Below are 27,750 nucleotides of genomic sequence, written 5' to 3' on the forward strand. Positions count from 1 at the left end.
AGCATAGCAAGGCTGACAGAAACGCTATCCTGCACGTAACTGACTGACAGGTTCTACTGCCAATACCATTCATCTTCAAACCCTTTCTTTGCAAGAAAGGTACCAACTTACAGTTGCACATAAATTATCAAAAATTGTTAATAGTCTCAGCACTTTCAAAGTGCAATAACACGTTTGAAAACAAAACTGATACTTGATACAAGGGCAAAATAAGAGTGATGGTAGAAGAATTCAAAAATAAATATACTAAGGCTAGTATATTTGTAGAATATCATAATTCCACAGCGACAGAGCTCTTAGTCACAATCTGGTTACAGCTTCCAACATGACCCCCCACTTCTAAAGTTTAAAACATGGCTGTTACAATTCACTCTAGGTGAAAGTTGGTAACAGGATACTAACTGGAAGGATTTCTCTTTAAAAAAAAAATCCTGAAGCAAATGATTCATCAGTTTTAAGTTTGCAAACAGCTTCACAGTTTACATTTTTCCTCCTATTACTCAGAAATGGCTTTAACAAAGATAACATATTGAATTTGACTACAAACTCCTCAAATCCCTATCATTTAAAGGAAGAGTTAACTTAAAGCTTTTAGGTATTAGAATTAATTATTTTAATCATAAATACACAGATGGGGAGTACACTGCAAGGGTGGATGGCTTTACACTACAGTCAGAAGTGTATCCCTTGAAAGAAAGGTCCCCTCAGACACAGAACTCATCAACTAAGATAATTTGCACATCATCCTGGAAGAGCTTCCTCAAAATTGTTACAATGTCATAAAAATACTCAGTCTTCCAAAACAGATAAAGTATAAACTTTCATGACAGTAAAAGCTCAAGGCTGCCAGTTAAGTAATACATAGTGCTTTTTTTTTCTTAATTAATGTAAGTACTAAAAATGGACACTTAACTTGCAGCCTACAATGGTTCTGAAAAGTCTGTTATGGCTTAGGTCACACACATCAAACATTCCCTCATGTTTAAGAATTATCATTCAAGCTGACATTCAAGTTAAAAATCACATTCAAACATCAGCATTGTGACACAGATCAACAGGGAAAGGAAATTAAAGTTATTGGAGAACATGTAGAGGCTTGGGTATACGCAGTTACAGCACAAACATCCTGACTAATAAGGGAGGGAAAAATTCAGACACTAACTACTGAAAATCAACAAAAGACTACTGAAAAGACAAAACAGAGTAAAAATATAGTTAAACACAAAAAAAATGTCAATAAGGATAGAATTGCTGGAGAAAAGGCACTTAAATATAAAAATAATTTTATATTTAGAAATTATATATTTTCTGGTTTGTGCTAATCTTTTAATATAACTTGAAAATTGTTATATTATTGGACCTCCAATTACATGGTGGTCAAATATGACAATGATTTTAAAATATATTAGGATAAAATAAATTGCAACTAACCCTGGATATTTAATTTTGCTGAAGCAATTAAGAGGCAGAGCTATATATTTACAGTTTCAGCTATAGGTGGTAACAGTTATTTGTAATCTCCTAAAGAAAACAATCTTAGCTATTGCAATTGTTTTAAGTAATAATTGCTACAGTATAATAGTTGGGTTTTTTAACCAAATTAGGATAGCGTAAAAGACATGAGTAATGCAGTGATTTATTAACAACATCATTTCAAGTCACAAACCTCTAATTTCTCACAGAAGAATAGGAAGTAATACCATACCTGCAGAAAAAGTTAAAGGATTCTGCATTATGCCCTCTAATAGATATGACAACGTTCCTGGAAGGAAGAAATACAGATACTTAGAAGTTTTGACACTTTTTCAGAAACTAAGTCAGCGATAAAGTATATTAAAATATGATCAGACTTAAAAAAAAAAAAAGAGCACATTTTGGAGAGAACTTTTTTTAAATCATATTGAAGTTTTTGAATATAAAGAGAAGAATCACAGGTAAGGACGCTATTTATTTTCACAGGCACAAGCCAAATATTTTTATATGTTATTTAATGAACTTCATTGTCATATTGGTAAAAGAATAAACTAAATAAAATCTTGTGTTATGTTTCATATTTTGAGACATCTCAAACTATTTTATAAGAACTGGACAAACAAATAAACAATTTATCATGGTAAGCAAAACTTTTTCTAAAGTATATAATCATTTTCATATTTTATCATACTTTTTCTTAACATATTGATACTTTAACTCAACTTAGTGATTGAAGAAAACGTCAACAGCTCAAACTAAGTCCAACATGCACAGCACAAGTACTGATCTATGCAAAACCAAAAACTTCCACATGTCCCAGCAAATCTATTTCAAACTTGGTATGAAAGGCCAATCTTTGCAGGTGATAATTTAGCCCACTTAATTGTTGCTTTATCAAATGGTATCTTCAGTGTTATACTAGGTGTTGTATTACATTCAACCCTTATACAGCATAACAGAAGAAAACACAGTGAAGACAACACAAGCCAATTCCAAAAGAACACTGCAGAACAATCTGATCACGCTATTAACTCAGTATGCACTTTTTCTGTGACTCTTCACAGATCCCTTGACAATTTTTTTTTTATTTACTGTTATCATCCTGTAAGACACATTGCAAATACAACTTCACCACATAAGTATTTCAAGCTATAGTGTGACACACTCATCTTGAAGAATAAATGTCTTACAGCTCTAGAACTTTATTTAAATGATGGTAACTTTGTTCATTAACAACTTTTGCTGAAGTGCATAGGTCACGAGCAACCAATATGATTATCATATAATCTTCTGACCTATCCAATTCAACAAACCTACAGTAAACTTAGTATCAACATGTTCACCAGCTGTATACCTATTCGGTCCTCAATTTTAGTCAACATATGTACTGAGACACTGTTCATCAGCCCACTAATACTATTATTGCTACACAGTAATAATAATTCACTTTCAAATTTTAACCTTATGGTTAGTGATTTTATTGATTTATATATATATATATATATATATATATATATATATATATATATATAAATCAATCAAAGAATGGTTGAGGTTGGAAGGGACCTCTGGAGATCATCTAGTCCAACCCCCCTGCTCAAGCAGGGTCACCTAGAGCACAGTGCACAGGATCGCGTCCAGGCGGCTTTTGAATATCTCCAGAGAAGGAGACTCCACAATCTCTCTGGGCAACCTGTTCCAGTGCTCTGTCACCCTCACAGTGAAAAAGTATTTCCTCATGTTCAGATGGAAGCGTCTGTGTTTCAGTTTGTGCCCGTTGCCTCGCGTCCTGTCGCTGGGCACCACTGAAAAGAGTCTGGTCCCATCCTCTTGCCACCCTCCCTTAAGATACTTGTACACATTAATAAGATCCCCTCTCAGCCTTCTCTTCTCCAGGCTAAACAGGCCCAGCTCTCTCAGCCTTTCCTCATATGAGATGCTCCAGTCCCCTAATCATCTTTGTAGCCCTTCGCTGCACTTGTTCCAGTAGTGCCACATCCCTCTTGTACTGGGGAGCCCAGAACTGGACACAGTACTCTAGATGTGGCCTCACCAGGGCTGAGTAGAGGGGGAGAATCACCTCCCTCGACCTGCTGGCAACGCTATTCCTAATGCACCCCAGGATACCATTGGCCTTCTTGGCCACAAGGGCACGTTGCTGCCTCACGGTCAACTTGTTGTCCACCAGCACTCCCAGGTCCTTCTCCGCAGAGCTGCTTTCCAGCAGGTCAACCCCCAGTCTGTACTGGTGCATGGGGTTATTCCTCCTTAGGTGCAGGACTCTGCGCTTCCCTTTGTTGAACTTCATGAGATTCCTCTCCGCCCACCTCTCCAGCCTGTCCAGGTCTCTCTGAATGGCAGCACAGCCCTCTGGCGTATCGGCCACTCCTCCCAGTTTTGTATCGTCGACAAACTTGCTGAGGGTGCACTCTGTCCCTTCATCCAGGTCATTGATGAAGAAGTTGAACAAGACTGGACCCAGTACTGACCCCTGGGGGACACTGCTAGCTACAGGCCTCCAACTAGACTGTGCCACTGATCACAACCCTCTGAGCTCTGTCATTCAGCCAGTTCTCAATCCACCTCACTGTCCACTCATCTAAACCTCACTTCCTGAGCTTGTCTTGTTTATATATATAATATATATAAATATATATATATAAATATATATATATATAAAGCTATCTTTTCCATGGAAAAGTACTATCTTTTTCTCCTTTTGAGAAAGACTAGGACCTGTAAATATAGGATAGCTATCTTACTATGGCAGTAATTTTCCAAAATTCTGTTCTTTGTATGGATCCCAGGATGCCCATACCTCATACGAACAACACTAGTTTTATATCAAATGCACTCTTCATACTTCAATAGTGGGTACAACTAACAGCTTTCTTGTAATTTAAAACCCCCTTTAAAGCAAAAAAGGAGAATATGTCATAAATTCCAAAGTGATAATGCATTCTGAAGAACCACAGACAATGTAGGGTTAAAGCAATCCTTTTCCTTCAAATATCTCCCTGCATGGATCCCATGTAGCTGACTCTCTTGATGTGGTTGAAGGCTTTGGGAAGGCAACAGACAAGTCCACTGACTGACACAGATGAAACTCCAACTACTTGGAAGTTTACTTGGAACAAGTAGTCCCTACCATTGTGTATCTATAAAAATCTCCCATGAGCAGAGCCAACTGTGAGGATGTGAAGTTTGTTTATTTTCCCAGCCAATATAACAGTTAGTAGAATCATAAACAAAGAACATTCCAGATGTCAGCTCCAGAGCCTCCTTCTAAGCGTGTAAGTATGAAAAGATTGGTTTTTAAATATAAAAATATTTAGGACAAATTCTGTCACAATTACCAAACATAAAAGTAAGCCTTGAATACATTTCTTGTCTGTCGTGCAACTGATGACTCTCAAAAAGCAATGGTAAGCTTCCAGGCAGGTGAAGGTTCTGTGGGTAGCAGTAATGCATAAAAGAGGCAAAACCAAGACCTCTTCCAGGAAGTTCAACACCGAAAGATAAAAGGAAGCAGACTGCGGCTGCAGCAACAAGGCCACTTGCACAGCAAACAGAGGATGACCTTTGGTAGCCCTATCTTCTGTGCTGAGCCACACGTCATATGCACCTCTCACACTTCAAGCAGTGCCTGGTGGCGTAGGCTTCCTGACGCGTAGCAGTATATCCCCGTGTGGCTCAAAAAACCTCTGTCCGTGGTGCTTACGCAGCTAATGCCCGATGAGTCAGACACAGCATACAAATGGATTTCATGTCACCTAAACTCATGTTTCACATCAGGCTAACATATACACAACTTTCTTTTCAACTACGAGAATGGAACAGACCAAACTGATATTAATTTGGAACGGCAAAACACTTCAAGGAACCAGCATGGATTTTCAATTTGTCACCCAGAGTGTAATGCCTCCTTTTTTTAAGGCCATATTGCTCAACGAGGTCTTTTTTTAGAGAATCAAGGTCAGAAGTCTTCCTTCTGCTTTAGGGCTGCCAACACTTGAGAACACACTGACGTAGTTATGATAACACATTCTTGCGAAAAACAATTTAAGAAATAGGTGTTCAAATGAAGGTTCTCAAAATTATTATTTCAGAGTAACATTTTCATAGATTTTCATACTCCTTCTGAGTTGTACAGCACATTAAACCACTTAAGAGGATGCCTCACTTACGGTTACTAGTTCCTCTTAAGATTATAACAAATAAACCAGATTTAAGAACACAGATTAATAATTCTTACAATACCACATGGAAATACAAGCTCTACCTCTTCTTCCAAGCATTCACAAATCCCAATGCTAAACAGAGAGAATATACAAAATCAAACATTTTGTACAGATATCCCTGTTTTGAATCCAACCCTAATTGCAGAAAGATATCTCTCTTAACCTAGAAAATGCACTCATTTGACTGTTCAGTTCACTGATCAGCTACTGTCAATGAAAAAAAATGTTTAATTTCTCAAAGTAACTTTTCATCTTTTAGCCATTCGTGAATGATTTTTTTTGTTGTTATACGGAAGAGTCTTTCATTTCCCTTTATTTTTACAGATGTTTCATCAAGTAACCTTCCTTTTGAAAAATGGAACAGCTCAAGAGTTTGAAGTCAAAGTAAGATTCTTCCTACCATCCCTTCAAATTTTTCTATCATTAAATGTAGGCCTGCAATATTTCACCCCAGTTGGTAGTGATAATATGCAGCAAAATAAAGCTAATCTTGTTCACATATTTCCAAGTACTGTATTAGTTCCTTTTGCTGCAGCACTGCACTAGAAATTCACATTGAGCTCCTTGCTCTTAAATATATCTCAGTCATTTTAAAGTCATCTTATCTACAGATCACTCTGTGGATACAGGTTGCAATTTTTCTTTCAAATTTAAGAATTTTGTATTACAGCATGTTTTCATTGTATATGAACACAATTTACAAAGTAAATTGCAAAACTTTGTGAGACTGCCCTGTCTCTGTGTTTACACAATTTTCAAATTTTTTTGGCAGTGAGGCTGTCTTTCTGATCATTGACTAGTGCTAGGCTTGGCACCAGTCCGACCCAAACCATACTACACATACAGTGATTCATGTTCATTCACTACTGACAGCTGCTGAGATCTTTCAGGCTGGTTGTAACATATTTAATGGGTACTTAATATCTACATATAGTTGATGCATGTCCTCAAAGTATAATGACGTTTTATCTAAAAGTTCTGAAATTCTGACAGTGCACAGTACAGAAGTTCAAGGTTATAACATCTATACAGCTACCTATACCTGCCTCAGTAGAAATCTGGCTTGACATGGCATTTTCCTTAATTATGAATGGATTTCACAGCACTTGCATATGATTTCAGTATAGGTTCTTTCCAAATACAAAGGGGGATACTGATTATTCCTACCTGGCCTTATCATCAGTTTCAGTCTATCTACCAGAGAGCCTATCCTAATGACAGGACTTTTAAAATTCTATATAATCTTTAGATCTGTTTTGCTCAGCTTGTAACACTAGCACAGAACAATAAATAAATCATTCAAGATGAATTACTCCAGAAGTCAAAATAGTTCCCTAGAAATCTACCATTGACTGGTCAGAGATGAAAAGAAATCTATTACCAGGATTACAAATAAAGTGGAGTTAAATTTGTGTTGGTCAGAACTAAAAAATATAATTTATCTCAATGTCAAATATGCTCTTTCATGCCTTTACTACTCCTTATGTTACTACACAAAAAAAATTTCAACAAGAAAAAAACAAAAATATCAAACTGAAAATAATCTTAAAACTGTACTGTAAAATGGTCTTTAACACACAATCAAAGGAAGCAGAGCATATACATGCAACAATTTAAAAGCAATTTTCACAGAAAGATATCCACAGTCTTTTATATGAAATTGGTGTCCTGACAGACATGCTGAATCTGAATATCAGGTGAACCCAATTAACCTAATTTGATGCTTGTCCATACTAAGACATTTATTTCAGATGTTACACAAAATCCTTCAGGATACTATACAAAAAATGATAAATAGGCTGCAAAGGTTATGACATTAATTTTACTGTCATTCTCATGCTTTAAGCAGGCATCAAAACTAAAAATCTCATCCTCTGGGAAGGAAGAACTATCTGAAAGTAATTATAGTACTTATTATCATAATAGTATTAAACTAAACCACTATGACCCTAACTGAATTTATTTTTGGTGCCTTTTGTTATAAGAACAAAGCTTCTCAAAGACAACGACTGTACCTTCAAATGCAGAGAACATTAGCTCAGGTACTGGAAGAAAGCATTAAATCAAGTCTTGTAATTTCATATTAAACTTAATTACAAATTGTGATTTAGAGCTAGGCATGTAAAGAACTATTAAATAATATTATATAATTTCATTTCAGAAGCAAAATATTCAGCTAAAAAAAAAACATTAAAGACAGTGCAATTTGGAAAATATGTTCTCCTAATAGAAGCCCATGAGATGTCCATTTATATTTCAAAAGCAATTTCAGTCACTTCATTTTTCACAACTGCCCTTTCACATACTGTGCCATCTCATAAATGCGGGTGCCATGCAACTGTTATTGCCTGAAATTTAGAAATCCTTCAACAGAAACTAAGTTTCCCCCAAAAGTGTGAATGAATGGTATTTACCAGTACAATCATTATAATTCCCAGAAAAATTAGTAAAATTAAATATTTTAAGGATGAATTAGACTCAAAACAAAAGATTAAAATGTTGAAGCTATGCAATACAACAAAAATCCTGAGGAAGGTAAAAGTGACATACCTAAAGACTGATTGGTGTGACAAACAAAAGCATTTGTTCAAGCAAGTATATCTGCCAAAACCCTGCAGTGCTTGGCTACTTTATAAATCAAGCACAAGGCATTAAGCCAATTTGTTTTAAAAAGAAAAAAAAAAACAACCAATAACCAAGCAATAGCTGACTTGCATTTCTGAAAATCTGCGAAAATATTCTGCATTTCACTATCCAAGTCTTCAATTGCAAAAGTCTGACCAATTTTCATTAAAATCTTTCCATTTCAAATCATATTTTCATATTAGGATTTCATCTTACATCAGCAGATCCTCATCCTTCCATTATATATGCAAAGAAATACAAACATACTTATGAAGTACAGCCTTCTTACAAGAGAAATTACACATTGCTTATGTTTCCATACATAGGTAATTATTCAGGGAGAAATGTGTGTCTATAGCAGACACCTTTTGGCTGAGTCCATTCGGTAACTTCGGTAGACAGCCAAAAAGAAACAGAAGCCTCATTTGCAACTGGTCACTTATCCCAGTACAGACCCACCAGAACCTAAAACAAGCTGTATGCCAACTCAGGCTATTTTTAAATTTTTGGTCATCCTATGAAATGGAGCAGCCAGAGAACATTTCCTTAAAGCCTTACATACACTGAATGCCACAGTGGCAATCCTGGATAAAAATTCTTCACTTCATACTTTGTTATGTGATCTATATAATGGTTCTCTGGCATGCCTACATTATGTCCATCTGTCAGCATGGAACTGTGCCCGCAAGACAGGTTCTCTGCTACTTTCAATAACCTCTTGTTGATAACAAAAGCTTACTTACGGAACAACACAGAGCATCTTCAACTGCATTGTTTTGCCTAACAGAAAAAGCAAATTAAAGATGATTGCTTTTCTTGAGGAGATAAATCTTTTGAACCCAACTTCTATATTTTTTCAATTGCGTGAATAAAGACTAGCACATACACTGCAAGAAATCAGAGTGCTCCAAAAATTTTCTACTACTCCAGATAGATCAGCATACAATCTCAGTAATTCTTGTTTTACAATTGTAACTATCTCCAAGTTAGAGAGCTCAAGAACCTGTAAGGAATTATATAAGAGCCAAGTTTCTCATAAAGGTGCATGGGAGAAGAGAAGAAGGTCAGAGAAGGAACAATATAGATTCTTCATTTTATGAAGCTGTATGTCACTGCACTGCATGCATATGAACACAAACTGTAGCTGAACAGTGTTTGCTACTTTAAATATCACAAAGTAATTTCTATCCGAGAATACTGCATCTATTCTGAAAAGCTAAAAGGGAAGAGCAAAGAACAGCAAGGTTGTTGTTATGGCTAATATTAAACATTTAATAAAATGTCAAAAACTAACCCTTTTTTCATATTTCCACAGATTTTCACTTTCATGTTTTCCTTAGTAAATACCTTCTTGGTAATACTGTTTGGAATGCCACTAACCGGAGTCCTGTGTATGCTCCAGTTCAGTATGGGAGAAACACCTTTGTCATTATACTGTTTTACAGAGTCAAAGCTTCTCATTTTATAAAATACAGTCCTGGATCTTACTGTTGTGAAAATAGGTGTGAAAAGCTGAATCAGTAGAGATGCCTGCATCTTATTCTTGATTCTGAGGACAGCTGGAAAGAACCGTTCTGAAAGTCTAATCTGCTCATTTCATTTTTATAAGATACTACATGAAATATATGCTGTCAATAGTTCTAACAATTTAAATTCAAATTAATTTAATATTTTAAAAAATCAAGAGAAAGAGACATTAACACACTTAGTTGGCAATGACTAGTCTAGAATCTACTTTAAAATTCAAAACAGCACAATCCCATTTACTCTCGTTTTTTCCCCTCTTACTCTAGTCACAAAACAAGCATTAATTTACTGTTTGGATCCAAACCCCTAAGAAGTTTTGTGAGGATCTAAATACTGCAGTTTCATGAGATAGAATCTGTATATCTTACTGTTCGGTTAGCCATATGTAATGCCATTCATAGTGGAACTGCAGTGTACCATCATGGTCTTCAGCCAGGAAAGCAGCTTGCAACACCTGATTAAATTGTGAAACTTTTTGACTCTGTTGCTGTTCGTAATTAATGACTGCACAGAATACAGAATTTATCTTTTACTCTACATCTGTTACAACACATTAGCTTTCTTTTCAAATAAACAATGTCACAGATACAAACCAGCAATTGCATTACAGTTATACTAAAAGTTATGTAACATTAGATACATATCCATAATTGTGTACACATATTCACAGAATCATTCAGGTTGGCTGAGACCTCTGCAGGTCATCCAGTCCAACCCTCCTGCTCAAAGCAGGGTGAACACTGAGCTGAGACTAGGTTGCTTAGGTCTTTGTCCAGTTGGGTCTTGAAAACTTCCAATCTCAGCAAACACCTTTCAAAAAATGTCAGATGATATTTTTCACTTAATAAAAGAAATAACCTGAAAATCACAGTAACATCAGAGCTATATATGCAAGACAGATTATTCCTGCAATTACTGTTCCAATGCTTTTACCACACTTCAGAATTAGCTAAAAAGTTACTCTAAAAACCTTTGGAAAAATCCTATGTATCATGCTATGCTGAAGGATTAAGTAGAGTTGCCCTTATGAGTGACAGAGAAAGAGTATATTTATACTAAACTGCTCTATATCCTTTTTTATTTACTTGCTCTTACATTAAAGATAAGCAGAGTATTTCAAAGAGTAAAATGAGGTTAACATATGATGTCACGTGACACACGACAAATGTATGAACAAAAATAAAGATTACTAGATGAAAGATCGAGAAAACATTACTTGTATACTGTTTGCTTTTGTCATCTTCCTCAATTTTGCCAGTTCAAGAATAAGCTATTACTGGTAGCATAAAGACAATTTTCTGGTGGAAATGATGTTCTAGGATTCTGTTAATTATCAATTTAGACTACGGAAATAACCAACCAGGACTGAAATGTTGAAAGGAGAGCAAGTGTTATGTTTTCTTAACTTAGAAGTCCAAACATATTTTAGAGATATCTGATATCTCAGAATTTACTCACACATATTTGTAGGTTTTTTATATATATAATATTACAATATAAAGGTATAGTGAAAATGCATTTGAATGATGCCTCAGTTAATCCTTAAATTATTAATGGAATTTTATGGCTGCGTTAAGACATGAGTATGACACATTCAACTTTACAGTCTAGCTGACGTTACTTCAGTTTGAAATGGCTTAGTAGAACCATAGTTGGTCCTCAAATTGTGTAAAGACTAAATGAGCAACAAAAAAGCATGAATCACTTCTTCTGTTTTGACAATGGCACTTTAGGTTATTTGGACACAAACCCGAATCCCTCAGGGGATGGAGAAAAAGATAAAACTTCTTGTGCCATTCACAAAGGATTTTGTACAAGTTTTATATTATTTAGTAAAGTCTGGACATGTTTTTAACATCCTCCTTAGAAAACAGATAACCAACAGCTGATGAAAATTTAACAAGCAAAAAACCACTCCAAACTTTGCAAGGTGAATTGCCTTTGCAAGAACTCTGACTCAAATAATGGTATTATTTCTGACTTCACAGCTGCAAAATTGAGCACAGTACTAAATTTTGCCGCTGTACTATGTATGTAAAATGATCATTTATAGTGTTTCTATAAGAATTTTCTTTACAGGGTTTCTTAAAAAGTCAGCTAGACAACTTCAGTCAGAAAGCTACTCAAAAAACACATTTATAATGTGTGTGTAACAATATCTCTCCATACAAAAAATCTAGTACATTTTAAAAAGTGACTCCAATGTGTCTTATTAGCAGACATAAGCAAAACAAGCATTCAGGAGCCGAAAAAAGGTGCATACTAATATATAGTGTAAAGTGGGAAGGTAAACGCAAGACTGTCTGATCAAACCAAAAATTAGTTAGCCAAGGGAGTATGTATTTCCAACATGTTAAAATTCAAGTTGCCTATCAGCTAATGACTTTTAAGGTGTTTAGTTGTACGAGATTCCAAAAAGGACACACTTCCACCAGGCACATTTATAAAGCAGAAATGAAAGGAACAAAGAAGAGGGGGAAAAAAGTAACTGCCCAATGCTTAAGACCCATCAAAGGATACTAGATTCGAAGGTCTAATTTTCCTCAATAAAAAAGCTGTCAATAAAAACCATCTACTGAAATTTTTAGTTTCTAAAATTGAAAGAATAAGCCTATTTTCTTCAGCTGAACTCAACAAATAACCTCTAACTTCTACAAAATAAGTACAATTCACTTGAGAATGTGTAACTGTTGTAAGGCACAGCTGGTCCTTGCAGATTGCACTGTACTTAAAAAAATAAACCAGATAACTAATCAGATGTTGGACTAAGAACAGCCTTGACTGCTTTTGTGCTACACTGATTTTTCCCCTAGACTTTCTCTATAATGCCTCTAACCCAGACTGTAAGTATTTCAGGGTTAAGGACATTTTTTCTGGATAGCTGACTGCCTAGTACACTTCCAAAACATATAAACTTTCAAAACCAGAGATTTTTTTTTAAGTGATGCTGAACATTAAAAACATTGTGCAACTATAAATCATATTCTGTGTTTCCCAAACATGGTCCTATGGTCACTCAACAGGAAGAAATATGGACTAACAGATAATATTTAAACAAAAAAATAAAAAAAAAAACAAAAATAAAAAAGTAAAAAGCCCCAAATAAACAGAAATCCCCCCAAAAAAACAAAAAAACCCACTAATGACTGGCCTAAGCAACTTAATCCTATATGACTTCCACTTCACTGTTCCCTCAGCATATAATAAACTGTTCTAAATTGGAAGAAACAGCAAATATTAAATTTGCAAATTAGAACATAATCTCACTTGAAACATACTCATAAAACCCAGAGTTCTAAGTTTAAAACAAAAATTAAAAGATGATATTTTACTAAGTATTGTAACAGAAAGTACCTTAACTGTTAAAGAATATTGTATAAATTTTAGCACTGTAGATGGAAAGAATTTCCAGTACATAACCAATTTAGTCAAAATTATCTTGCAAAATTAAGGGCAGTTCAACTTCCACAGCTGAAGAACTGGACCACAGAACCACTGTGAAGGTTGCAGCAGGAGAGGCAATCACCCAGCTGTGTGCTGAGCACACGCGCAGGAAGCAGCATCCCTTCCTTCTTCTCCCTCCCCACTGCTGCTGCACCCAGACTATTTCTTAATACCAATCTTAAAATTTAGATAGACAAGAATAACCCAAAGTTTTACCTAGCTTTGGTGACACTGCTTGATTGGCTAGCATCCAGAAGCAACATAAAATAGTCTGTTGTTCAAAATGGTAAACCATTTGCCATATAGTATACAGGACATCATCTGCAAGACAAAGCGTATACCCATATTCTATGATTTCCTTAAAAGATATCTTTTTTTCAGGATTTATTACTGTCTGTCAGCACAGTGTTACTGATGAAACATAACTTCTTATTACAAAAGCCTTCACACAGCTAAACACATGAAAGAATAAATCAAATTCTAACTTGTCCTGGTTCACTGCCTTTACTCTCGTGCTGTTTTTATTGTGCAAATAATCCTTGCCAATGTAATTTTCATTTTTGTATCCACCACCCTGTTTGTTATTTGAAATACGCTAAAGACACTGAGTTTCAAAGACTATCGGACATACTTAATGAAGTGCCCTCAAATCATTTCCATGGTGAAAAAATGTGAAATAAACATGTCAAAATTATTCCTGGCCACTGTCCAGCAACCAGCTGTGGTGCTCAGACTATGCTAACCCTGGGAACATTCTTCTTTCTCTATGGGCCTCCAGCTTTGCCTTCTGTTCCTAAGGGTATTTGTATTCCTAATTCATTCAGTTAAATCTCAAACCTAGCAAATCCAAACTGAATTAGTACTTCAACAGAAAAACAATTTAACATTACCAAGGTGTTAAAGTGACTAGGCTTTTGTGGTTTGACAAATAGTATCTTTTCATTCATTTCCCACACAAACCATGCTATGGGACACCTCCACTGTTTAGATTATGCCAACTCTTTGAATTCTAGAACTGAAGTTCTACCCTCTTAGGGTAAGTAAATAACCAAACATCAATTTTTTTAATAGTGGGACTAACCCCCACGTTATGGTCAAATTCCAGTAGTCATATTCAGTCTTTCTAAATTTCATTACAGTGTTAACTACTTGAGACACTACTCAGTCATGCACAGATGGAGTTAGGAAAGCCAAAACTCAGCTGGAGTTGAAACAAGCAAGGGATGGGAAGGGCAACAAGAAGGGCTTCTGTACATATAGTGGCAGCACAAGCAAGGCTACGGAAAACATGGGCCCAGTGCTGAACAGAGAAGGGGACTGGACATGGAAAAGGCTGAGGCACTAACATAGCATTATCCACAGTAGAGGAAGACGCAGTTCAGTTAGAGAACACTTAAGACAACTGGACACATACAAATCCATTGGACCAGAAGGGATGTATACAAGAGTGCTGAGGTAGCTGGTCAGTGTCACTGTGAGGCCACATACTATCACCTTTGAAAAGTCATGGCATGAAGGGAGATGTCCAGTGACTGGAAAATGGCAAACAGCACACCCATCTTAAGAAGGGCAAGAAGGAGCATCTGCGGAACTACAGGCCAGTCAGTCTAATCTCAGTCCACAGGGAGGCTATAGAGTAAATCCCCCTTGAAGCCATTTTTAGCCATGTGAAGGAGAGGGAGGAGATTGGGAACAACCAGAATAGATCTACCAAGGGCAAATCATACCTGACTAACCTGATTGCCCTTCTATGATGAGATGACTGGCCCAGTGGATTAAGTGAGAGCAGGGGGTCTTGTTCACCCTGACTTTATGAAGGTCTTTGACATAGACTGTTCAGACTGTATGCTCACAGACCAATTGGTGAGATATATATAGGGTAAATGAACAGTAAGGTGCATAGAAAATGGCTGTACTGTCAGGTTAAAATGGTGGTGATCAGTGGTACGAAGTTGAACTGGCAGTCAGTTACTAGTGGTGTCCCTCAGGGATCAATGCTGGGATCAATACTGTTTAATATCTCTGCTAACAACCTGGATTATGCAATAGGGTGCACTCCCAGCAAGTTTGCAGGTGATAGGGAATTGGGAGAAGTGGTTGAAATGCTGGAGGGCAGGGCTTCTTTTCAGAAGGACCTAGACAGCCTGGAGGAACGGGCTATCAGGAATCTCTGAAATTCAAAGGTGAAGGCAAATGCAAATGCCTTTGCAAGGAATAACCCCACATGGCAGTACAAGCTGTGGGGGCCGACTCGCTAGAAAGCAGCTATGAAGAAAAGACCTGGAAGTCTTCGTATAGTGTTTCATAAGCTTATGAATATAACTCTAACTCTATAACACTGGACAGGGATCCTAGACTAATGGCTTCCTCAATAAGCCTTCTCAGTGGGTGGAACTGCAAACAGGATGGCTTCAGTTTTAAAGGAGATTTATTTCCCATTATATGATTTGAAAAAAAAAAAGTCTCCTTAAGAGACTGTCTCCTAATCTGGTATTATAGTAAAGATAAAATTATTCTTGGCAAAGGGGGATTTGTGCTTTTCCTTATACTGCTCTGTTTTGTGATGCAAGACAAGTGCCATGGTGACCAATGTAATCTTTGTCCTGTTCTTAAATGTATTGCAGGAAGAATATACAGACCTCATGGATTATTCTGAGCTCCATCATACTAATATATGTAGAAACTGACAGCTAAATCTGTTGCTCCATCTCTTCTGGGTCATAAAGGTCCTCCTCATACACTCCAGAGGGCAGGGGTAAGGGAGGGGCAAAAAGGAGACTCCTCTGCAGATGCTCGTTGGATACATCTAAACAGTAGAAAGATCATCATTACCACATCCAGAGATTGTCTTCTGTAACATACACTGATCTCACCAGCACTGCATGGATCAGTTTAGTAGCACAGTATTTGGTAAAACAAGTTTATATTGGTTGGCCAGAGGCAAATTCTTGCCATCACAGCCAGACTGTCACTGTGAGATCAGGTGTTTCGCATTCTGTAACCTCTCCTGAAGGAATACACCTGATAAAATCAAGAGTAGCCCCAAAGAGTAGTTTTCTAAACAGAGTAAGTTTTTTCACTATAGCAAACATTCCTGAATATTTGCAGAGAACATTCCTCTTTCATCAGCCTGTCACTCTGACAACAGTATCCCCATACATTGTTCCACCCAACTCCAGCTACCACCCTACCAACATTCTAGTAAAACTCTTAGGCCCACCAACAACTTTGTACTTGCAATGCTTCTAATTTTTCACAGCCAGCAGCTAGCTCCTGTGGGATACGGTATGATGGATATGTGGTAGAACATTCTGATAGTACACAGATTTGAAAGATAATATTAGTGACTAGCATCAGCACCTTAAACTTCAGCTTGCAGATTAATTACTATATTTTCCACAAGTCAAATAAGCCATCATTCACCTTTTCTCTTAGGAACTGTGACCATTAGTACTGTAAGACACTTGTCTGATACTGATAAATCATCTGTTATATTGCACATAATAAGAAAAGCAAGCACACAAGGCCACTTCCCTGGAGTCAGCTGGTACCAATGACATAGAGGAACCAAAGCTGAAGTCACACATTGAGGTATGATCTAGCATATAATACTCACAACGTGGACATAACAGTGAGTTCTGCACACGTGCAGTGTGCACCTGGAACCAGCAAGTGGTTGGTAACCTCACTGCCAGTAAAGACATGATTTAGACAGTCAGATCACAGCAAACCAAGCCTTTGCCTGTGGTCCTTGCCTCTCTGTGCTTCACCAGTTGATAACGTAGATGTACCCAATGAGACCTAACAAAGTCAAGAGATAACACAATATATTTGCCAACAAAAGTAGCGATTAATCTCTTTTTAGTTGCTTTTAGAGCATGCTATAAAGCTCCTATCAGGCTCCTCTCCCTTTCCCTTTTTCTTTAAGCATAATTCTAAATTACTGTTTTCCGAAATACTGCTAGTAGATAATCTCTTCTCTTTCGCTTAATCATTTCTACTTTTTGGGCAATACTGAATACCAAAAGACAATCATGATGGCATTACATATGCCAGATATGTTCATCTATTATCGCTATTAAAACACTGGTTTCTACCTCCAATTAGCCCACAATCGCTACTCCTATTGCCTATTATTAAACCTTATTTTTCTCCCATGATAACTGATTTTGGCAGAATTCCTCTCAAACATCTACAGAAGTTCCTCATTATCCTCCTCCAAAAGTCTTCATCTTCCTTCTTCCAGGCTGCTTACACAATATTTGATAACATTTAAACTGCTATAAACATCAACATTTTGAAACAGTCATAATAACCTTCCCTTTGCTTTGAATTTGGCCTCTTTGAACTGCTTCATTTGATGATTTCTAGTTCTTGACATGAAAGACACAATGAACAGCAGACTTTCTCCATTCCAATTATAAGTTTGTGAACCCTTACTTTATCCCCCAATTTTTTTTGCATGCTATAGAGTCCTACACTTAATCATTGCTAGCTGCACAGAAGCCGTATGTCTGTTCAGACTTGTTTCCCTTCTCTGTGTTTTTTCCACATTTAACATATATTTTTTTTGAGACAGGGGATGAGAATTGCGGATTATATTTAAAATGTAGGCCAGCCATGGATTTATACAAGGGCATAATTACAACAATACACTAATCATGCTGACCAATACTGTCTGGTGTTTCTTTTACATTTCTATCTCAGTCTAACCTTCTATACTCTTTGGGTCATGGACCTTTTCTAATTCTGTGCTTTTAGAGCACAGAACATGATGGCCTTAACCCATAACGAGGGGTCCTACATGCTAGAACAATGCAAACAAACTAACCTCTATTCCTCTGTTTATACAGCCAAATCTTACCCAGCACTTCAGCCACAGCAAAAGCTCAGGTTCAACAGATTTTTGACATGATTCATATCCTTTTTAACTGACTTCCAGTAAACAGTATCCCCTTATCTAAGAGCACCCCCGATTCCTTGTTCCAAGATGTATGATCTTGCACTTGGCTGTGTTAAAACAAATTTGGTCCAAGTGAGCCAGCATTACCAAATGTCTAGATCAGCCTGTGTTCCTGACTGTCACTTTAACCACTGCTGTTAGGATTTGCAGCTGTATTTTAATTTCTCCTAGATCACTGCCAGAGATACTGAACACTGGGGCATCAAATTCCAAAGACACCTTCAGAACTCTGGCATGAAATTCATGTTTTAGAGGTTTTTTTAAGGTGTAGCTAATATTGGTTCCATTGATTTTTTATACTTACTTATATATAGCTTTCTGATTTAGAAAATTAACTAAAAACCTTTCAGAAGTTTTCTTATGTACATTCTGTCCTACTGTAAATTGGCAGTATTTTATAATACCGTACTTTTTATTACTTTTATTAACCCACATTAAAACAAGTATATCTAACAAGACTTATTTTCATAAAACCATTTTGTTCAGCATTTATTATGCAATTCTTTAAATCTTCACTGACTGTATACTACAATCTGCCTTCTACCTTATAGATGGCTCAGGTTATGCTTTTTAAATTTGGGCACATTAGCTCCCCTTACCCCCCAGTCTTCTAGAATATCTCCACTGTCCCACAATTTGTTAAAACTCAAAATTAGTAATTCGGATAGCTTCTAAGGTTGTTTTGGATTTTTTTTTTTTTTTTTGTATTTGCAGGTGTCAATGCAGCAGATTTAAAAACATTTAACTTTAATAGTTGCTGCTACAGTCATAATACTCACTTTTCCATTACTAATGACAGAGGAAATTTAAGATATAAATGCATAATCCAGCCTATTTCTGCATGCAGAACATATTATTTATTGAATATTTATGCCTTTTTCTGCCCAGCAGAAGTCTTATCATCCTTGTCTGTTTTTAGACTTCTATCATTACTAAACTTTTGTATCCTTAAAGAAACACCCTATATAGTTCAAGAACTCTACTGTACTCTGCTGCCAATGGATTTTATTAATAACTTTACCTCTTTAACCAACTATCTCCCAGCTGTTTAGTGCTTGCCATTATCAGGTCCCTATTTTTTTAAACTGTATTGCTAACTTCCCTTCCCTTCTTAAATTGCTTTAACCAAACAAATCATATTTCCTAACAGAAGAATTGCTCAGGGAGTATCTAATCAGCAAACAATTAACGTTTGTTCAGATTTTTATGCTCAAGTATTTCTTGATTTTAATGTTTGCTCATCTTGAAGGTTAAAGTAGGAGATATGGGCCAAGAACACGTTCTACATGCACGCAACACACAAAATTAGATCAAAATTCCTAGCACAGCTGCACTATTTATTCTACATGTATCAGAAAGAAATACTATGTAGAATTAACCAGAATAACATGGCTTTCATATATTAGAAAACTGTCCAATATATATACCTATGAATACATATGTGTGTGTGTATATATATATATGTGTGTGTGTGTATACACACACACACACACACACATATATATATATAAAAAATAAAAGAAGCTTCAGAAAATTGATCAGTGGCAATTAATTTATCAACAGAAAGTCCCAATACATGCAACAGACTGAGTTCTCCTAGTTTTCCTTTTTCCTACTATAGAATGAGTTTTAAAGAACTGTTCATGTTTCTAGTACCTGAGTTAAATTTATAACAAGTCTCTATTATATTTTGCCAGTTTGGTACTGAGATAGTACCATTCAACTTGTGTTCTGAATTTTCAGAATTGTTGATGTAGGCAACAATGTTTAACATACAGGACTATGGGAAAGTCTGGAAAGGTTGTTTTGTGACATTTTACATTTCACAGGGGCCCTCCAGTAAATGCTTATTAAAAATGTTTTAACATTGAAATTATTTTGATACTTTACCATTTTCATTTTGAAGCTATGATTTTTTTTTTATTTTATCATTTGGTCTTATCTCGAAAATTTAGCACTAAATACCATTAGTATACAAGCCTAGGCAAAGAACGTGATATCCAGTTAAGATTTAGATAAGAGTTTTAAAATTTAAAGTACATTACTTTCTGGAAGAAAATTATTTCTGGAAGAAAAATAATCAATGTTTCCCTTCCAGCAAAGCAGGAAAACCCTGCATACTATTTCTACCACATTCACTTTTTTCTCTCTATAAAGTTCATTCACCTTTCACTAATAGCAAAACAACTTAAGATATATGTTGTAAACTTTACATTTTTACATGTACACTGGAGCAAGCCAACAATCTGTACTTTTTTTCTGCATCAAACATTCAGTCAGCCAACCCAACTACTTTTAACTCCCTTTCAGTGCTCCAAAAAACACAATGGTGACAACTGCTAAAGACATTTCCCCTTTTTCTTCTACAGATATTTCTGACCTCTCTGAATTCACTTACTGTATGCAGGCCTCATGATCCATAGCAAGCAAATGTCAATGACCATGCTACAAGTCTGCATGTTCTTTTTTTAAAGTTAATTCAGTTCCAAGGACAATAACAGTTCTATTTAATTCCTCAGTCCTTTGATTAATCTAAATATATATATTTCCATTAATGACAAATATTTTTACAGGTGAGTAGGTAAAACCACTCAATTTTTTCAATATTTTGAGATGCATAAATACATAATTTGTAAATATTTGCAAAACTCCCCTGCAGTAACTATAACACCTACTGCATTTAAAGAAGATAAAAATCTACAGAGTAGAAACTAAATTTATTTTATACAGATGGAATAATCAACTTTAACTGAGTTTCTGAAATGCAAACTTTTAAATAGGATTGCTAAAAGAAGCCAAAACCAAAGTAACAAACAGATATACATTTAACAGATCACATTAAACAAATAGAAGTACTTTGGGTATCATACCAAATGGCAAAAATAGAACGCCTTTTAAACAGTAGAAACACATGTACAATAAAGAAGCAGTTTATTCCTATTTCCTAACTCCTGTCAAACGGTAAAATATCTTTTAAAGTTCTTTGTTTTGATGACTGTGAATCTAAACCATACAATTAAAAAGCCCTAAAATACCGACAGAACTTCAAAAAATTCTGAAGGTATTCCATTTCAAATGTTAAAAATGTCAGGATGATTCCTTTTCCTTGGGCACAGAAAAAATGCCAGCATGCCCATCACTATACTTAATCCACCTTTTTTCATGTACTAAATAACATTCTCTAAATTTAGCAAGTCTGGCAGTATAATTTAACATTAGCTAAGCCTATCAGGAATCTTTTATTCCTATATTTATCTGCAGAGGACAGAAAATGTTTTAACTAGTCAATAAGAGCTGCAAAGAAGCTATTTCCATCACTGAACTTGCATGCTCTCCATTAATGGTCGGAAATAACAGCTACCTGGGATCTTGCTAGTGACACTACTGTAAATGTGAATAAATAATTGCAGAGAGCAAGGATGTTTACAGTTTTATTTTTTCCTTCAAAAAACACTACCTCCAAGCCCAGCTTCAACATTTTTATGTAGTTAAATCCAGTGAAGCTGTATAAGCTGAAAGCAAGGTTTGTGAACTTTGAAAAGAAGTGCTTCCAAAAACATATGAACTGCTCAGAAAAAAAAAAGTAACTGTTACATACAAGGAAAAGAAAAAAGGTAAAATTATCACACCAGTATCCAAATCCTTTTGTTCCCCATTCCAGAACAAAGCAATGCCATCTGAAATTTAGTAACAAATATGAACACATGCACCAGTTTCAATTATTTCCAGATAAACAACAAATTATTTTGTCCTCAATGGGTATAACTCAGAAACCAAAAGACTTTGTGCAGACCGCAGTCCACCAACTGACATAATTAGAGGCAGAGATTCTCATCTAGTTTAAAATAACTATTTACTGTATCAACTCTTTAATGCACAGTAACTTGTGTCAACTAAGCATCACCTAGTATCAAGCAACAGATCATCAGGCCCATTTCAGTTTTTAAACAAAGGATGACAGTTTTACCCAGGATACATGATTTTGGGGGGTTTTTTGTGTGTTTTTTTTGTCGTCCCCTCCAGCAGTGCTGAAAACAAGTCTGAGTGAGCAGTGTAACAGGAGAAAGTTTTTGTCCCAAGAAGCAACCTACAGTCTGACAAACTGTTCTGTTTCTCTTTTCTTCCTCACACGCATTTTTGACAAATGAAGAAATTGTTTTTCATTAACATTTCAGGAACATTTTCATATTTTTAAGCTAAGCATTTTGGGCTTTTAAAATAAACATTTTCATTTTCAGGCAACAACAACAGAAGGCAGGAGAGTAAGTATTTAATTCTAATAAAATTTTGGTCATAAAACCTTATTTCCTATCAAAAACAAAAGGGGGAAGAGACCAATAACCTTTAGCTACAGTGCCTAATTTTTTGACATTCTGTCCCACTGTACATTGACAATATTTTATAAGGCTTTTATGTTTTCAGAAGGAGAATATGGTGATGATTTCACATGGTCTTCCTAAGTGAGTTAAATATCCAATTAAAAGAATGTATCACAGAAAAGTCTTGAACTTATGAGATGCAGAGCATAAACAGACACGGAAGAAGCAGAGATTGCTAGGTAAAAATCAAAAGAATGTAAATTGCATATTTGGAGGTATTACCATCTACATGGACATTACAGGACAATGACTCTTGAGAATTGGTATCAAATTCCTATGGGAAGACTAGTTTATTAAAATAACTGTATCAGTCTTGTCTTTAGAAACCCAGGCTCAACAGGTATGTTCAAACAGTGATTTCCCCCTTCATCTTCCCTCTCCTCAGGTAGGGCATTTTTCTTAAAAGTTGTTGTACCAAATGGCAGGCGTCAGGGAGAAGCTAAGGAAACAACTGGTTAGGGGTGTGAAAGTCAATGGCAGCCTTGACTGTAGTGAGATGGTGAAGTTTAAGATCCTGAGAGAAGTGAGCAAGACTAACAGAAGAATTACATCCCTGGACTTCAGGAGAGATTTCAGCTTGTTCTGAGATCTGGTTGACAGGACCCTTTGAGAGGACTACACTGAAATGTAAGGGAGTCCTGGAGAACTGGTTGATCTTCAAGGACACCTTCAAAGAACAGTCCATCATTCTGACATGCAGCAGGTGTAGAAGGCGGCCAACACAGATAAACAGGGAACTCCTGAGCTCCAAGACATAACAAAGTATACAAAAGGCAGAGGCAGAAGAAGTTAACAGGAGGAATACAAAAACATGGCCTGGAGATGTGGAGACAGAATTAGCAAAACCAAAGATCACTTGGCATTGAAACTAGCAAGGATGTGAAAGGCAACAAGAAAAGCTTCCACAGATACACTGGAAGCAAAAGGGGAACTAAGGAAAAATGTACGCCTGCTGCTCAGTGGCACAGGGGATCCAGTGACAAAGGACACAGAAAAGGCTGGGGTAATCAGTGCAAGTTTTACTGAAAGCTGCATTTAGGCATATGTAGAACAAGAAGGTTATTGAACAGCCAACATAGATTTATCAAGGGCAAATCATGCCTGACCAACCTGACTGCTTCCTATAACTGGCTGTATGGATGAAGGGAGAGTGATAGGTATCATTTACCCAGAATTTAGCAAGACTTTCAACATGGTCTTCCATACTATCATTGTAGCCAAAACAAAGAGAGATGGTTTGAATAGGAGCACTATAAGGCACAGGAAAAACTGACCAGCAACTGACCAGTGAACAGCAGTATAAAGTCTAACTGGTAGCCAGTTAAAATTGGTGTTCCTCAGGTGTCAATGTAAAGGACAATTCTGTTTAACATCATTAATGACCTGGGTGATAGGACAGAATGCACCTTCAGCAAGTTCTCAGATGATACCAAACTGGGTGAAATGGTGGTTACTCTGCCATTCAGAGGGACCTTAACAAGCTGGAGAAATGAGCTATCAGGAACCTCATTAAGTTCAGTCAAAGCAAATGTAAAGTCTTGCACCTGGATTGGAAAAATCCCAAATCGCAATACAGGCTGGAGGCTAAATGGTTAAGTAGCAGTTCTACAGAAAATTACTGGGGGTCCTGTTGAACAAATGGAAGAGCAGTGGGCCCTGTGGTAATGAAGACTAACTGTATAGCGCTGCATTAACAAGAGTGTAACAACAGCAAGCTGGGGGAAGCAATTACTCACCTATATTCTGCACTTGTGGGACTGCATCTGAAGTACTGCATTCAGGTTTGGGCTCCCCACTGACAGACTTAAGAAGAGAAAGGCAAGAGGGGAATCTCACTGCTGTCTTCAGCTACCTAAAATAGGAGGGTGTAAAGAAGACGGGGCAAACTGTCCTTCGAGGTACACAGCACAAAGACAAAAGGCAGCAGACAAGTTGCAATATGGGAAATTTGATATCAACAAAAAAAAGACTCACAGTGAACACGGTCAAACACTGGAACAGTTTGCCCAGAGGCTGTGGAATGTCCATCCTTGGAGATCTTCAAAACTCAACTGATCAAGGCCTGGGGCAACCTCACCTAACTATGAACATGCCCCTGCTCTGAGTTGGGGGTTGGACCAAATGACCTCATTTTTCTGATTCTATAATATGTACCCCAAAGAGCACATTACTATTGGCATATCCTTTTTCAACTTACCAGTTTTCCTCTCTAACAAATGAGTCTGAGTGTTATATAATAAACCTCTCAAAATAAATGATGATTCAAATTAATTTTGATATTTCTGATTTCTAAACTTCTTATGGTGCTACCACAGAATCCTCACCTCCTCCCCCTTCCTCACCAGGAACTCTGCTCCATGGTTTATCTCTATTTCTTCTTAAAGCATCAATTTAGAACTCTAGTAATTAAAATATGTACTTAACAATAAAGAATAAATAATAGCAAAAATACATGCATCAAGTCAGTAAACACTATTAAATATACATGGGAAGCAGACAGATGGAATTAAAACACAGTAAGGTACACACAGTCTTTTTAAAAAAGGACTGCTGTACTTTAAAGATCTTATGTTTATACTTAATCTAAGAGTGAAGATCATAGCCAATTCATACAAAAATACCAGTGTTAAATTTTATATATATATATATACACATACACACATTTACACACACACGTGTGTTTGTGTTTGTGTAAATATAAAGAACCAAAAATGAAAAGTATACTGCAAAAAGGCTGCCAAGTGCCACGCAAATCTATTTTGAAGTCAATATTGTGGAACTCCCATATAAGTAGTCCACCAAATTCAAGATCTAGAGAAGAGATCCTGAAAGATGATTGTGTTCCAATTTTATTCAGTCACAAAGAGCATATGTTCTGTGATTCTCCCACCAGAGTCAGTATATGGCATCCTTGAACTAGGGCAAATCTGAGAAAACTGAAAAAGTTCACTTTTTTTTTGAGCTCCAGTGGCAAGGAACTATTCTATCAGAGTAATAATCAACATTTTAACAGTAATTGATCTATATATAATAAAATATTAAGTCTCTCAAAACAGCTGGTGACATAAAAATTGCTCTTGAAAATCTAGTCAAGAGGCACTCTTTGATGTGACTAGACTTCAGTTTATGAACTTTGAAAGTGAGAAACCACTTCATCTAAAAACAAAATTTCTGCGGTTCTATGAAATGTGCTATTATACCTGATGCATGTTAAATTTGTTTACATGTTACTTTTTATAGCCTGTTTCAAACTGAGGCACTTAATCTTGCCTTAGATAAGTAAAATTAATTAATTACTATCAAATCCTAGGCATATTTATGCATTTTGTCATAACAGCAATTTACATGTCTCCTCAAGGAGAGAACTTGTAAAACTCTGAATATAAAATACTGTTCACTCCATTGTCTGAAAGCTTAAAAAAAACACTGAATTCAAATTATTCCCTAATTTTACAGTAGCTTGTTAATTGTTTTCAACCAAAGATTGTTTCTCTGAATTAAATACATTGACTAGGCCCAATTCTTCCCTGCATCATGGCTACTAGGATCACTTTGCCTCCAGCACATTAGAGATGTCTAAATCAAAGGGGTTATTTTAAATTAAACCACCAAAAAATCAACACACACACACACACACACACACACACACACACACACAGAGGAGCACACCAGATCAACAGCACCAGCCTCTATCCTTTAACATACCTTCTATACAAAAAGCAGGAGGTAATTTGCACTCTTATACCACATACTTTTCATCAGAAGAAAATTCATCACCACTGAGGGAATTTTTCGTTGCAAAGGTGAAATTTATAATAGAGAGTCAAGTCTGTTACATTCTGAAAATTAGATGCTCATAAATTAAAAGTAAATTCAAAACAGGTTACCTTTAATTACAATACAATGTGTAATTCCTCACTGTCTTCATCTGAGTAGGAATGAAATTAAACAGGAAAAAAGAAATCTAACTTACTATTAGAGGGCAAACAGGCAAACAGTACAGCTGTACTCACTTTCAACCAACTTTGAGATCACCAGCATTTTCATAACAAAGTCAAAAAAAAGCTGTTTTGAAAAAAGCTTCAACCAAAACCTCTAACCCCTGCTGCTTTGCTGCCCAGGAAGACTGGAATCCTTGACAATGTATTTAACACACACAAATGGATATGTTAGGTAAGTCCTCTTCATACGACATTTCCTAAAAAAACTCAGGTAACTGAAGATCACATAAAGGCAATGATAAATGATAAAAGCACAATTTAATTTCACAACTTCAGCAATACCTTCTTTTGTCTGTTCACTTGCACTCATTTGGTGCTTCATGTTTTTGTTCACATGAATACTGCATAAATACTTCATTCCAGGATCTGTTTGTTGTGTGTTTGAATAGTATGCTGTTAAGACCCTCAGGGTTTAACAATAAAAATATGCATATTTGACAGGCACATTCCCTGTAATTATATGACATAGAATGTAATCAAGGACTGGGCAGCATACTGACTGTATTCCAACTACAACTAAGCCATCAAATTGAAGAAGAATTCTTGGCAAAAAGTAAGACGACATATTTCCATTAAAATATATTCTTCTGACCCTTCACCAGTATAGCCGTACAGTTAACAACATGAACACCAATTGATCAACTTTCTATTTATATAGTAAAGCACATAGTTTGATTCTCATGCATACCAAAGTAAGAAAAGGGCTGATCTGCTAGAATTTATTACCTTCCTAGTGTTTTCTTCCACGTATAACCCCACTAAGCTCAAATGCAGTTACACACTGCAGTTACACGGCAGAAAATTAGGCCATGTGTGTCTCAGAGAGTCAACCATGCAACAATTGGGAAGTCTTTTGAGCATCTGAGTTCCAAGCACAAAACTGTATCTAAACAAAACAATTATTCGCACAGCAACCAATTAAATGCATGGTGTAATAAGACTAGTGTTAGGAAAAAAGTTTCATCTTTGACAGGATAATAAGCTAATGACATTGCTCATGAATGAAGTATCAAAACTTGAGGTACTTATTGAATCAATGGTGCACAGAACCTCCAGCTACTGTCTCTGACATTGTTAGTAACAAAAATCAATGCCAA

At 36.2% G+C, this 27,750-nt stretch overlaps 1 protein-coding gene across 1 annotated transcript in view; it reads right to left on the bottom strand.

Moving 5' to 3' along the window:
* ZNF438 (zinc finger protein 438) overlaps positions 1-27,750 on the bottom strand; it is a 64,533-nt gene that overhangs the window by 19,863 nt on the left and 16,920 nt on the right. The window contains exon 4 of the mRNA XM_067291854.1: positions 1,706-1,762. Coding sequence (XP_067147955.1) covers positions 1,706-1,733 — 28 coding nt within the window. The 5' untranslated portion in view covers positions 1,734-1,762. The remainder of the gene's footprint in view (positions 1-1,705; positions 1,763-27,750) is intronic.

Source organism: Apteryx mantelli, chromosome 2 (genome assembly GCF_036417845.1).
Source record: "Apteryx mantelli isolate bAptMan1 chromosome 2, bAptMan1.hap1, whole genome shotgun sequence".
NCBI classification, from domain to species: Eukaryota; Metazoa; Chordata; class Aves; order Apterygiformes; family Apterygidae; genus Apteryx; species Apteryx mantelli.